This window comes from Notolabrus celidotus, chromosome 3 (assembly GCF_009762535.1).
Source record: "Notolabrus celidotus isolate fNotCel1 chromosome 3, fNotCel1.pri, whole genome shotgun sequence".
Taxonomy (NCBI): domain Eukaryota; kingdom Metazoa; phylum Chordata; class Actinopteri; order Labriformes; family Labridae; genus Notolabrus; species Notolabrus celidotus.
In genome coordinates this window covers 38,695,513-38,709,964 of record NC_048274.1, presented here as the reverse complement: position 1 = coordinate 38,709,964, position 14,452 = coordinate 38,695,513, and the positions used below count along the sequence as shown (strand labels likewise).

The 14,452-nt window shown below is 43.5% G+C and overlaps 1 protein-coding gene across 1 annotated transcript; it reads left to right on the top strand.

The window, feature by feature from the left end:
- Positions 1-4,164: 4,164 nt before the first annotated feature.
- minar1 (membrane integral NOTCH2 associated receptor 1) lies at positions 4,165-14,452 on the top strand. Its single transcript, XM_034679190.1, has 4 exons — positions 4,165-4,687; positions 4,851-5,737; positions 9,750-11,222; positions 14,158-14,452. Exons 2-4 carry the CDS (start codon positions 4,916-4,918, stop codon positions 14,314-14,316), a joined length of 2,454 nt encoding a protein of 817 aa, XP_034535081.1. The 5' UTR covers positions 4,165-4,687; positions 4,851-4,915; the 3' UTR covers positions 14,317-14,452.

Genomic DNA, 14,452 nt, shown 5'->3' with positions numbered 1-14,452 from the left:
CGTGGTGGAAAAGTTGTCTCCCTGGGTCGACCGTACCCATTCACACTCTGACAGTGTCACCCAGTCAGGATTGTAACTAGTATATGGTTTATTCACACTCTGACAGTGTCGCCCAGTCAGGATTGTAACTAGTATATGGTTTATTCACACTCTGACAGTGTCACCCAGTCAGGATTGTAACTAGTATATGGTTTATTCAAGCTCTGACAGTGTCGTCCAGTCAGGATTGTAACTAGTATATGGTTTATTCAAGCTCTGACAGTGTCGTCCAGTCAGGATTGTAACTAGTATATGGTTTATTCAAACTCTGACAGTGTCACCCAGTCAGGATTGTAACTAGTATATGGTTTATTCAAACTCTGACAGTGTCGCCCAGTCAGGATTGTAACTAGTATATGGTTTATTCACACTCTGACAGTGTCACCCAGTCAGGATTGTAACTATTATATGGTTAGTCACACTCTGACAGTGTCACCCAGTCAGGATTGTAACTAGTATATGGTTTATTCACACTCTGACAGTGTCACCCAGTCAGGATTGTAACTAGTAAATGGTTTATTCACACTGTGACAGTGTCGCCAGTCAGGATTGTAACTAGTATATAGTTTATTCACACTCTGACAGTGTCGTCCAGTCAGGATTGTAACTAGTATATGGTTTATTCACACTCTGACAGTGTCACCCAGTCAGGATTGTAACTAGTATATGGTTTATTCACACTCTGACAGTGTCACCCAGTCAGGATTGTAACTAGTATATGGTTTATTCACACTCTGACAGTGTCTCCCAGTCAGGATTGTAACTAGTATATGGTTTATTCAAACTCTGACAGTGTCGCCCAGTCAGGATTGTAACTAGTATATGGTTTATTCACACTCTGACAGTGTCACCCAGTCAGGATTGTAACTAGTATATGGTTTATTCACACTCTGACAGTGTCACTCAGTCAGGATTGTAACTAGTATATGTTTTAGTCACACTCTGACAGTGTCACCCAGTCAGGATTGTAACTAGTATGTTTTTTGTCATGCTGTTGTCTTGCATGTATTTGCTCCATCTCCTTCCTCGTCAGTCGTCTCTCCTCCCACTTCAAATGGAGACGCCAAAAGTTGGTGAAAAGAAGACCTTAGCATGGAGTACGTAGGTCAATTCAGCTTGCTGTCTCTCTTCGGTCAAGTTCCCCTCCCTGCTTGAGCCGATTTGAGTGCTAGGGCGGGAGCGCGTGACATACGCATAGACGGGAAGAAAACAGGGGCAATTTTAAATGTCTGCAGAAGCACGGGGGACCTCTCTGGACTACAGAACGAAGGAAATCAAATGAGGTTTTTATAGTTTCCCAAAGAAATGGGACAAATTGTGTCCCGGGAGAGATTTTTATTTTCCCGGGACAGTTGGTGAAAAAAGAGAACAATTCTGGGAAAAACGGGACGGGTGGAAACTCTAAGTCAGATATGGAGATTAAGTGATGTGTGCTGTACATGTTGTCCACCAGAGAGCACTGACAGGCTACATACTGTATACAAGCCATATGAAGCCATTTATCTGTCAACTTTAACAGCTATCAACCAGGAACCAGGACCAGAGGAACACAAACAAACAGGCTCCAGATGCAGTCCATGCATTAGGGCTTGAATCCATTTCTCAGAATGAAGATCAAACATCAGGATTGGAGTTGAACCGTGGCCAGCAGTCATCATATGGGGGGCTCTACAAACTATAAGGCAACTCTGGGGAGCATTAGAAAGAGTGTGACACCTCTGTAAATATTTTAAACTTGTTGAATAAAAAACATCACAGCATTTATGTTTCAGAGTTATTGTTTTCTATTGTTATTCTATTGTTTTTTTTATACTTCAGGTTCCTGATCTCTCTCAAAGACCCCTGGGCTCTGAGTAGAGTTCTGCACCTCCCCTCTGTCCTGCCAGGTGAAGTCTACAGTCACCCAGCACGCTGTGAGCTCGTGCATGTAGCACACAGAGCAGTGAAATGTGAGGGTAGTCCATGTCGAGGAGATTATTGATGCTTTTTCACGTCCAGCGATACGCCAAGTTACGTCATTCTGAGAGGAAACAAAGAGCAGCATCGATCTCACGGAGTCGTTTGGGCTATGACCGGAAAACTAGACATCTGACCTTCACAATAAAAGCTCAGATTCTCTATAATGACAGCCTATATAATAACGTCAGTATGGATATATGTGTGTATGTATGTATGTATGTATGTATGTATGTATGTATGTATGTATGTATGTATGTATGTATGTATGTATGTATGTATGTATGTGTGTATGTAATGTATATACATTACATACACACACACACACACACATATATATATATACACACACAGTACATACATACATACATACATACATACATACATACATACATACATACATACATATTTAAATATATATTTACTCGCCTTTTCTTCCCTTTTTTAAATTTCTTTATCTTTTGTATTTATTGCTTGTGATTTCGCATTCTCCCTCAGTTTTGAACTCTCAATCATCCAATTTCTCCACTTATTATTATTATTACTATTATTTATTGTTTATTTATTGACTAATTATCCATCCCATTATAAACGCCCCTAAAGTTTCTAAACATTAATTGAATGATTTGACAAAAATGCTAAGATTTAAGATGTCTTACAGTTGTCATCATTACATTGTTGATCATGCCTTCAGCTCCCTACCTGTTTACTTTCTGTCAGTGTTGCTGCTTTTCCTTTTCATGTGTTGTGTACAATTGTTTTGACTGTCCTTTTGCTTATTTGTTAGTTTTGAAAATCACCAATCAAAATAATGATAATAATAACTTCAGCTGCATTTAATCTAACCCTCTAAATGATGGCTTAATAAATTGTTGTCACAAAGCCAGTTTGTGTTCTTTCATTTCTTATTTATGTCATCATTAGCGTATTCACTGTACCAGCATGAAGGCTTAAAGTTTCACACATGAATACCGTATTACTTATCTCTATTTTCTCTCCTTAACTATGGGCAATTTCTAATTTGAGTAGAAGTAAAGTTGAAACAGCAGAAACACTGGGTATAAACGTGTTTTTTTTTCATCAGAATACTCAAGGCTACAATGAAAAGAAAGTTAAATCCCTTTTTGTTTTTTAACTGTTTATTTTGATTTTCACAGCTTGACATACAATTTCCAAATGACTTACCAGTTATGTAATAAATAAATGACAAATAAATAAATAAACATATATATATATATAGCCTATTAAATATAATAAAATATAATAAAGTGGTACACATAAAAATAAAACGTAACCTAATGACAAGCATTTTCAGTAGAGGTCAGGGCCAACACTATGCAGAGCTCAGCTACATCTTACATATTGCATGGTTCCATATCAAAATACATTTGAGTGCAGTTCCATCTTGGAATCAAAATGTCCATTTTCAGTGGTATATTTGCACTTATCTGTTCCATTGTGTAGACCTGCATTAGTCTCTGTTTCCACTGAGTTGTTGTTGGTGGCTTTGTGTCCTTTCAGTTCATAGTTATCATTTTCTTGACAATGAACAAAAGTTAAAAGCCTTTATAAGGAGAATTCTGGTCTTTTTTTTAATAATGGCTGCAATGTAATTATAACAAGGAAAGCAAAACAAAGTGCACAATTCAACAAACGCCTAAGAAGAGTAAGTCAAGTGCACACAGAGCACAATAAAGTGACTTGAGTAGGCTATTGAAGTTGCACACTTCATTTTCAGTGTGATTGTGTGATGTTACAGTCTGCTTGGGGCAGTCTGCCTGCCTGTGTATCTCCTTCTCCTAGGATGGAAAATGTTTTGTCATCATCCTCCTGTCTGTCCCTCAAAATCATGAAACGTTTATAAAAAGTGCCCTCTTTACTTTTATTGATCTTAATGTGGAAAAATAGGATGTGCACAGTCAATAAATTGTTGAAAAAAAGTGCCCTCTGGGTTCCTCTTTGCTGGATTGAATGCAAAAAAAGGGCTCTCTGGATGCCCATGTGGTCTATTATGATATGTTATGTTATTTATGTAATGTAATCAATAATATAGAAATATATCAACTGGTTGAACAGTGACCGCTGTGAAAAGTAAGCAGCTCCTCATGCTCTTATTCTGAAAGCGGAAACTGGTAGAATAGGTGTGCAGACTTGTAATATGACACCAGTTTCAGCACAACACTCCCCGGACAGCTCCTCCAGCTCAGCAGCAGCACAGCTGTGATCGGGGGGAGTCCGGGGGGAGGAGAACACGTCGGACGATGGAGAGGGTCCAGTCAGTCTGCTGGGAAACACCGGGACCGAGGATCCGGGTCTGATACCTAACCAATGTTATTTGACTCTAATTAAGGCAACCTGTGCGCGTGCATGAGAGGAGTACTGTTTGCATTCTTCTTCGTGCTCTTCGTGCGGACGGATAATTGGAGGGTTAAAGTTGGTCTCTGTGCAGCTGGGTTCTGATGCTTGCGCAGCAGATTCAGATTCAGATGATGGTTCGTGATTCCTCTGACTTTCTCTCTCCTTTTGTTGGCTCTCTGAGGAGGAGAGACATGCTGAGCTGCACCGTGCTGATCAGATGATTCTGCGCTCTCTTTCCGACAACTCAGGCTGAGTGTCGGTATGCAGATTTCACTGGAATCAGCCTGATATCTGCGCCCTGCCCTGAGAGGCTCTGCAGCTGCTGTGCACGCAGGTGGACTCCAGGTTCATCATCGATTAAAGACCACGTTTTGAATCTGTGGGATTAAAACAGCAAAGTCTGAGTCATCCTGAGCGACTCTTTGTGTTCATGTCTCCTGTCAGTGCAATGAATGAAACACCAGCACTGACTCAACATTTCCATGTGATGGTTCCAGGTGTCCAGGTTTCCCTGTGGTAGGACTTTCTCCGTAGCCCTGTTCCTGTCCCCCCTCCAGCAGCAATGGACCCACTTCCAGACTACTCACTGTTCCTGGTCCGCATCCTGGAGGAGCTGGACACCAAGCACAACACCATGTCATACCAGGACCTGTGCAAGTCCCTGTGTGCCCGCTTCGACCTGGTGCACCTGACCAAGCTCCGCAGCCTGCTCTTCTACACAGCCTGCCTTGACCCCGCCTTCCCAGCAACACTCTTCAAGGACAAGATGCGCTGCTCTATGGACGACCCGCAGTCCAAGAAGCTCATGGTGGCTGCAGACATTGTCACCATGTTCAACCTGATCCAGATGAATGGAGGTATGATCAAAGACAAGCTCCCCGCCATGCAGCGAGCCAAGTTCCACAAAAACCAGTCTCTGGAGCTGTGCAGGTCTGAGCAGGATGCCTACAAGTTTCAGGACTGTGACAGGGGTGCCGGGTATGAGCACACGAGCCCCCGGGATGGACATCGTCACCACCATCACCACCTCTGCCCCAAGAAGCACCCAGTGTCCCAGGGCGCCTCTCCCTGTTCCAAACCATCTGACTTTGTTCGCACCTCAGACCCAAACTTCCTCCTGGGGGTCAGCAAGGAGCTGAAATGTAGAGCCGCCTCTCTGGACAAGCTGCAGCACCTGCCTCAGTACTCCAGCAGCAGGCCTCCCTCTCCCCCTTGTGAGATGCAGAGCACCTACTTTCCCATGGACATCGACAGTGAGTCCAACACGGACCAGGAGTCCCTGCAGCACATCAGCCATCCAGAGCAATTCTCTATGCACCCCTGCATCCAGAAGAGGAACATCTTCAAAGAGGACTTTCACAACCTGGTGGCCTTCTCACCACAGGTCAGGGTGTGTTTTTATGTAAAAGAGTGTGTTTGTGTTTGTGTCCTTTTTGTGACAACTGTGTAACTGCTCAACATAATAGTAAAGAATATTGAAAACTCAGATTGTAAAAGCCTCACTCATAAATATAATACACTGTGAGTTGATAAATATATTTGTAATACATATGTTGTGTAACATAAATCCTACGTTCACATAAAATCAATCATCATTTTGTTCTGATGCAGGTTTTCTTTAAGCAGCGTCTCAGTGAAAAGTAATCAGCAACAACAGACTTCAGTTCTTTGTTTATTTTATTAATTATGCAGCTCCACCAATACGAGTTTCACGACTCAGCTCAAACTGGACTGTTTCCAGGCAACACAAACTCTCACTCCTCTATGTGTTTCATGCCGGCTACTGTCATGTTCATTAATCTGTTAGCCGCGAGGAGTCATGAATAGCTGTGTAGTTCAAAGTCACCAATTTGACCAATAACAGTGAACACATACATACAGAACACCTAAAGGTGGAGTAATACACAGAGTGAATAGTCTGCTCAGCACTCAGGGAATGCCTCTCGTCCAATCAGATGCCTCGTTCCAAACAAAACATTGTACAGTATTCAACACATTCTGATATTGGAGTATCAATATTATATTAACACAGAGCTGCTCTCAGCTTCTTTTGATGTTTATAGACATTATTAACTTTATTAATCATTCAGGGGAAACTCAGTTTTTTCTGCTCTCTGTTGTTGAACATGCTACACACACACACACACACACACACACACACACACACAAACAGCATCCTGTGGACACACACTATTGGAGAGATGTCAGAGTCTGGGGCTGCACACGAACAGGCGTCCCGTGCTGAAGGGCAGCACAGCAGTTCCAAGCAGTTGAACTGGCTCTCCAGCAATCATTGCGACCTCCATGCTTTGGTCCATAGAGAGACTTAGACCAACAATCCTCTGGTCCCTATAGACTCAGTTACTGCCATATCATTGGTGGGTGTGATGTGTATGTATGCGTCAGCTGAGTTTATCTAGAACATGCATCATGTTTGAATCAATCAAAGGTGTGTGAGTAAAATCCAGATTTTCAGATGTTAGTAATTGCAGCAAAGCAATATCAGAACCCATGAGCAAGCATCGACTGTCATCGTCTGACAATGAGGGACGATATCTACCTTTCATTCTGGTGTAGCCAGCAGTTACAAAAACAGACTACAGGTCAATGAAGAAAAAAACAAACATGCAACGATTCGTCGACAATGGCAAACCTGACGAATCAGATTCGACTAAGGGTCACCCCTAGTGACAAGTACTGGAAAAAGCGCTTTTAGTGGTCAGAAATTCTGGAAAAGCGCTATATAAGTCCATTTACCATATCTACAAAGTAATGCTGTCATGTCTTGCAGCCCTCAGGATAGTGCTTGTTTGTTTCTAGTACTTCAGTGGTAGACCAACAGAGGCTTCACTCTGCCTTACTTCAGCGGTATGAACCTGAAAAAGAAATGTCATCCCTTATCGCTGATGTTAGCCGGGATGCGGTGGATTGTGTTCCTCCTGCTTTTACTCTCCATGTTTTTGAATGCTCAGTCTAGTTACTTAGCTTATTTGATGAACCTGGTAGCAACTTCTGAGTTGAACCAGTTTAATGATGATGTCTGTCTAACATGAGTCTGGTCCTGCTCGAGGTTTCTGCCTGTTAAAAGGAAGATTTTCCTCACCACTGTAACTAGCTAAATACTGAGAGGTGCAATGCTCATGATGGATTAAGGTGGGGTCAGACTGAGTCTTACCCTGTCTTGAAGTTGGGTCTCTGTTCATAATGTGACATAGAGTGGTCTAGACCTGCTCTGTTTGTAAAAGAGTCTTGAGATAACATTTGTTGTGATTTGGCACTATACAAATAAAGATTGATTGATTGATTGATTTAAAAAGAGCAGTCCTATTTTCAGCCATCATCAGTTAAAGCTGGGGTTGGTAATCAGATTTAGATCCACTTTTTGTTATACTGGTTACAATAATCTTTATGTCCCGATAGTAATCAATACATAATGTGTTCTTAAAAAAGAGGTAAAAAAAAAGCCGCTATCTACAGCCAGAGTAAACCTGGGAAAACACCAACCAATCCCTGCCATCAGGAGCCAAATGATGAAACCAATCAGATCCCGTCCTGTCGTTCTGCCCGCCTCCTGCAGAGCGTACATTTCATGTTTGTTTGTGTTTTTAAAGCTGGGGTTGGTAGTCTCGGAAAACCAGCATGAATTTGAATGTAACATTTCCTCATGACTCAGTCTAACCCCTCCCCTCCTCCCTCCGAGCTCCTCCAAAACGACGCCCCCCCCCCCCGCTCACATGCACGAGCGCCGCTGACTTGCGACCAAATGATGGTGACTGATTTAAAACCGGTCCTCAGCAAAACATTCTCATAGTGAAAGTAAAAAACACAAACAAACATGGCTGCTGTTAGTACTCACAACTATCATGCTAGCATTATCCAGTTGTACTGGTGACACGATATCAGGAGAAAAGTTATAACACATATATAATACTGTAATAGCTCCACTGTTTGTTAAACGTGTTCAGTGTAGATGTTCTTAATTCCTACAGTGTTGACAGTCAGTGAAGGCATCAGAAGAGGTGTAGAGTGTGTGAGCTGGAGAGAGGAGAGACAAGAGGAGAAGTTCTTCATTCATTCAAACATTGATTGTTGTTTTGTTGGTTGTCGTGATCATGGTTGACAGTGACCGGTTATTAAAGATCAACGTGTTCATGAATCGACTCGTCATCACTACAGCGTCCGGACGGACGCTACAGTACATCTACATTTCTGTAGGACTTACTAAATGTCATTCATTCTTCTGCTTGTCAGAGCCCCCGTGGTGAGAGCTTTTTAGACTCTGATCCGGACTACAGTCCTGAGCAAAGCACCTCATCAGGTCAGAGGGGACAGGCCCGAGGTTGAGCGAGAGTGGCAGTCAGTAGAGTCAGGGGAAGCAGAGGCAGGAGACGGGGACGAGGAGTATACGCCGGGGAAATGTACGAGCAGGAGGCGGGCAGAACGGCAGGACGGGATTTGAATGGTTTAAAATTTTGGCACCCACAAAAGGCTGATTGGTTGGTGTTTTCCCAGGTTTACTCCGGCTGTAGATAGCAGCTTTTTTCTCTCTTTTTTAAGAACACATTATGTAATGATTACCATCAGGACATAAAGATCATTTTAACCAGTATTACAAAAAGTGGATCTAAATCTGAACCCCAGCTTTAACTTTCACTATGAGAACGTTTTGGTGTTTTCTTACCACTGAGTGAGACATAAGTTGATGTAGTGCAAAACACAAACCATGTGCTGAGGACCGGTTTTGAATCAGTCAACATCATATGGTCATTAATCAGCGGCGCTCGTGCATGTGAGCGTGGGCGTCGTTTTGGAGGAGCTCAGAGGGGAGGGGGGGAGGGGTTAGACGGAGTCCTGAGGAAATGCTACATTCAAATTCATGCTAGTTTTCTGTGACTACCAACCCTAGCTTTGAGTTAACATCAAGATGTCTCACTCTGTAGACCATTTAGTGTATAAATAATTAAGATTACAAGACAACACCACTATATGGTTTAAAAATAGTTTATTTAAAAGGCAGAGGTAGGGAGGGATGAGTAAGGCCTGCATCAAATCTATGCTATAGCCTTGTAGCCTTTGTACGTACCCTGACTTGCACCGCCTCAGAAATGTAATTATATGGAGCTAAAACGCAGACCGCAAGTTACATGATTGGTTCAAGAGGCGGCATCAGGTTTCCTTCATTTACAACATTTCCTAAATCACTGGCCGTACATTCCACCCCCTCCGACATCTCCTCTCTTTTTATCTGATCAACTGCTGCTCAACATTTACCAGCTCCAACCCTAACATCATCCATCCATTATCTTTACAACTTATCCTGCTCCTAACACAATATGTAGTGTTGATTGTGTATTAAGTCAGCTCTCTGTGTGTGTGTGTGTTTGTGTGTGTTGCAGGTCATCACTGCAGAGCGTAAGCAGGGTACCGAGGCTTCAGTCAGCTACCACAGGAGGGAGCTGCACAAACCTACCACCTTCTTCAACCACAGCTTTGAACTGCCCTACAGTAACCCCTACACCGAACCCACACTCAACTCCCCTCTCCAGGACAGGCAGAGGGTGAAGCATGAGAGCCTGGATGACTTGCAGGCCTCCACCTATTTCGGCCCCACGACCGTCTCCGAGTGTGTCAGCAACAGGAGGCAGAGTCACAGATCCGGGAAGCAGCCAGCGTGGCCGGTGAAGAGCCTCAGTCTGAACACAGAGGAGGGGCCTCCAGACTTTGAGAGGTCCTTCATGAATGGCAAACCACTCAAAGACAACCTCCACCCCAATATCAGCATCATCAGCACTGACGATAAGCTTTTTCAGAGCCCAAAAGACAAGATGGTAGCTTCTCCGTCTGGTTTTGCAAAGAAAACTAACGGATTAAAGTCCAAGGAGGGAGCGCTGATGGCCGGTGGGCCTGTAGGTTTGGACAAAAGAGAAGCAGCCAAAAGGTTTCGGGACAAAAACCTGAAGAGTCAGTCCTTTCAGGGAGGAGACACCTCGTCCAGCGTGGGGACACAAACAGAGCAGGGCGAGCAGAAGAAGGTGAAAGATTTCAGAGAGAGGCAGGTCTTCAAACAGTCGGATGAGGACTCAGAGCTCGTCAGTGATGACATCAGTGACATCTTCCGATTTCTGGATGATATGAGTGTTTGTGACTCTCTTGGCGTCGTCCAACCCTCGATCTACAACAGTAATGGTTCTCTGTCTCAGGTTACACTCAAGTCTGAAGGCGATAGCTCCCCTGAACGCAACACGGTCAAACTCGCAAAGTCCAAGCTGGACCGCCTCTTCCATTCGCTGGAAAACACGGACGACGAGCTGAAATCGAGCGTGTGCAAGCTGGTGATGAGGATCGGTGAGATAGAGAAGAAGCTGGAGTCTCTGTCGGGGGTCCGCAGCGAGATTTCCCAGGTGCTGTCCAAACTCAACAAGCTGGATGAGAAGATCCAGGAGCCTGAGGCCAACGGGAGACATGGGGAGCCAGCGTCTGCATCTGGATCCACTGCCACTCCTGACAACCTGCAGCCTCACTCACATCCCAACGCCAACCTGTCCCCTCGAGTTTTCCAGTGCCACACCACTGGACACAACGGCAAAATGGACAACAGCCCCCCAGGGGAGTGGGGCTGCTCTGATGGGAGTAACAGTGACAGCCTGAGGATAAAGGCTCTGAAGAAGAGCATGTTCACCAGGAGGTCGTCCCGCTCGCTCAACGAAGAGAACAGCCCCCCAGAGTTAAAGGTTGCAAGCATCACCAACTCTCCACGGGACTGGAGGACGGTGTCCTACTCCTGCCATCCTGCAGACGAAGGCAAAGACAAGGACAGAGACAGAGATAGAGACAGAGACGGCAAGGACAGACACAGGAAGACCAAAGAGGTATGGTCAGTTTAAATTCATCTAAGTAGAACACAGGTGGAAAGATTTAACATTACATGAATGGAAAGATTAAAGTCAGTACACGCCACTGAGACGTGACAGGTACACAACTGTATTTTTTGGATAGAAACATAAAGACAAAGAATGAAAGTATAAAAAAGATGTTAGCAGGGGGTGGCCATGCCCGCCTTAAAATCTGGTTTGCCACCCCAAAATCCAAACAACATTTATTTTTAGACCTTAAAGAATCAAGCTAAGAAGATTTCAGTGATGCCTCTCTTTTGTGTTACTTTTTAAAGTAAAAACAAAAACACTCAGGAAAATAACATCTCTTACATCCTTTCATGTTAGTAGTTAATGAAAAGTGGGGTAATCATTTTACTCATCATGTATGCAAACACACATAAATGCCACCCCTTCAAAGCCAGTGCCCCAGTTTGGCCACCCCAGTCAAAAACATCTGACTCCACCCCTGCAAAAGGCTTGCAGGATTGTTGTTTGCCAGAGTCAGTGTGTTACTTTTTGACTTTGAGTTACCCCTCATACAGAAAGAATTTGGACATGTCATTGATTTATCATTTAACACACATCACAGGCCTTGATGCATTCAAAGTGTGTGATGTACATTAACACACAAAGTTCATGCAAATGTACAAAAATCTGCAGATTTGCACAAATTTACCAAATATGTTTGCTCTTTTGTCTTTTACAAGAAATATTTTGACTTTAGTGGGTCTGTTTAATAATGTGGTTATTTAAGAATCTGGTCCAACACAGCCTGAAAGACAGATGACATGACACACCCCAAAAAGTGAAGCCGAAATAGGTTTCAAATAAAGGTTTATTGTTAGTTCTTATCATGCTGAATGATTTCACAGTGATCATTTTTCTGTTAAGTGTAGTCTGAATTAGTTTATTGATGTTTAAAAGATGTTTAAAAGATGATTGATTGACAGCTTTGTCGACCAATGAGGCTCCTGCAGCGCTGTGTGCACCGGATTATCAAAATAGAGTTGGAACAGTGAAAGGAAACGTAACAAACACTAACCCACAAGTGAGCAAACTTTCCATAACTTTGAGTGTGCGCTTCAAACCCACACAGGAATCTGTTCTGCTCTGGACTGAACCCAACCTGAGGGGGCTGTGATGTGATTTAAGTTAAATGTGGGTTGGGTAAGGGGGGGGACATCAATACTGAGGCTCTTCTAATCAATCCCTGCTGCATAGACTCCCAGGTCCTACATTTTGTCAGCGCTTGTCACAGGGATATGTAAGCTTCACTGTTGTATAATGGGGGTGTGGAAGCAGCAGGAGAGTTCGTGGAGGAGGCAGAGGAGGGGACATTACTCCAGCTGTTATCTTTGTGCACCTTAAAGGCAGAAATGTAAAACAAATGCTTTGCTGGTGAAACCCACGAGAGCTTTACAAGTTGAAAAGTGTTTGCTTTGCACTCTCTGCTGCTAAAGATAAGTTGTGCTCTTATTGAATTCAGTCATTAGATTCTGTAGGTGGAGAAGTGTTGGAATACTCATCTCACATGCTGAATGGATTGTGTTGATGCTAAAGAAAAAACATTTACTGGTCCAGCTTTTTGATTTATACAAACTTGACAGCATGTATTCATGCAGTAATATTGATCTATAAGGAGTCTCCTGACTGGATGATACATAATGTTGTAACTCTTTTTAACCATAAAGTGGACATTTTTATTTACCAACGCAATATTTCAGTGTAAATAATCAGGTAAATTATGTTTTTCTAACTTGGCTCATATATAGTTCCAGGATTTGAGGTGTACTAAGAAGAGTAAAGGCCAAATTCCACCAGGTCCGTCTCTGATCCGTCACGGCACTGGATCTGATAGGTTTCCATTCTAGTCTGTTAACCCCCACTGGATCCGCTCTGTTGCATTCCGGCTGGCCGGCAGGTCAGATTGCAATGGATCAGATATGCAAGACTTCTATTTGTGCCGGATGCCGGAGCACGACGCATCAATCTCAACAGAGCAGATGGAGCGGGACAGGAAGTCAGGTTTCACCAAAACATAATTTTCAGAATAAAACACTCTGTGTTATCACCAGATCGTATTTCACTTAACTACAACAACAAACCAAAGTCATGATGAGTGGAGCCAGGCCTGGAGTCAACAGGTCAGAGGTTTTCAGAGGACCAGAAAGACAACATGGATGAGGTGATTCAGTGATTGCCACGGGAAAACCTCGGTCACACGACTCCAGATGTCCGGTGGCCCAGCTCCGTGCTGCTTTCCAAAAAACGCAACCGATGGGTGTTGACGGACGAGAGAGCATACGGAGCCAGACCGGACACGGATCTGGTGGAAGTCCCGTGTAAGGCTGCTTTGGTGCAGTTCTGAAACAGGGGGGTTTCCTCCCCAGCTTTGGTCATTTGCACATAACTGAACAAAGCTATCACGCTCTGATAAGGGACAAAACAAGCGAGCTGAGACCACCTCTTGAATGGGGTGTGTGACCATGACTCGTGGCATTCGTTCAGCTGCACAGTGGGAAAAGGAGGCCGTGACATGACAATGTAAGTACAGCCGTGTGATGGTGTGTGCTTTGGCTCACTTTACAATATCATAGTGTAAACACAAAAAGACCCGAGGGAAAAATACAACCATGGATCATTTTATTACCTGGATCAGAACAAAAAGAACAAGCTGCAAGTGAGAAAGCAGCCTAAAGCTTGATGTCTGATTGATCAGGACAGTAAAACATCCCCCTGCCATGATTCTGCTTTTTCAAATCTTTCCTACATCTGTTTATTTCGCTTAGCGTTTAATGAAGCAATGTTTGATTCATTAAGCCAGATAGCAACAAGTGATCAAATAAATCAAGACAGTAAAGTAATAAAGGCTCAGAAACCCTTTGGATGAATCATATGTGATTCTAAAGGACTTTGATTTCCGTTCCAGCGCAGCAGCTGTGTGGACAGACAGCAGCAGATTCCAGCGCTGAATTTGGGCTCTGATGTAAAAGGAGCCATTCCGATGCCATGTGGCTCTTTGTCCCACATGACTCTCATCACAGCCAGGAGATGTGTTCACAGAGAGGAATTAATCCTGACAAATTAGGGAGACTAAACTCTGCCTGGAGAACAGGATGTCCCTGGGTGTTTGAATGCAGCTGTGTGCTTCCAAAAATGTAAAGACTCATTGGAAACCAGAGATCCTGACGCAGTGTGATGAAAATAAACGGCTTAGAGAATCA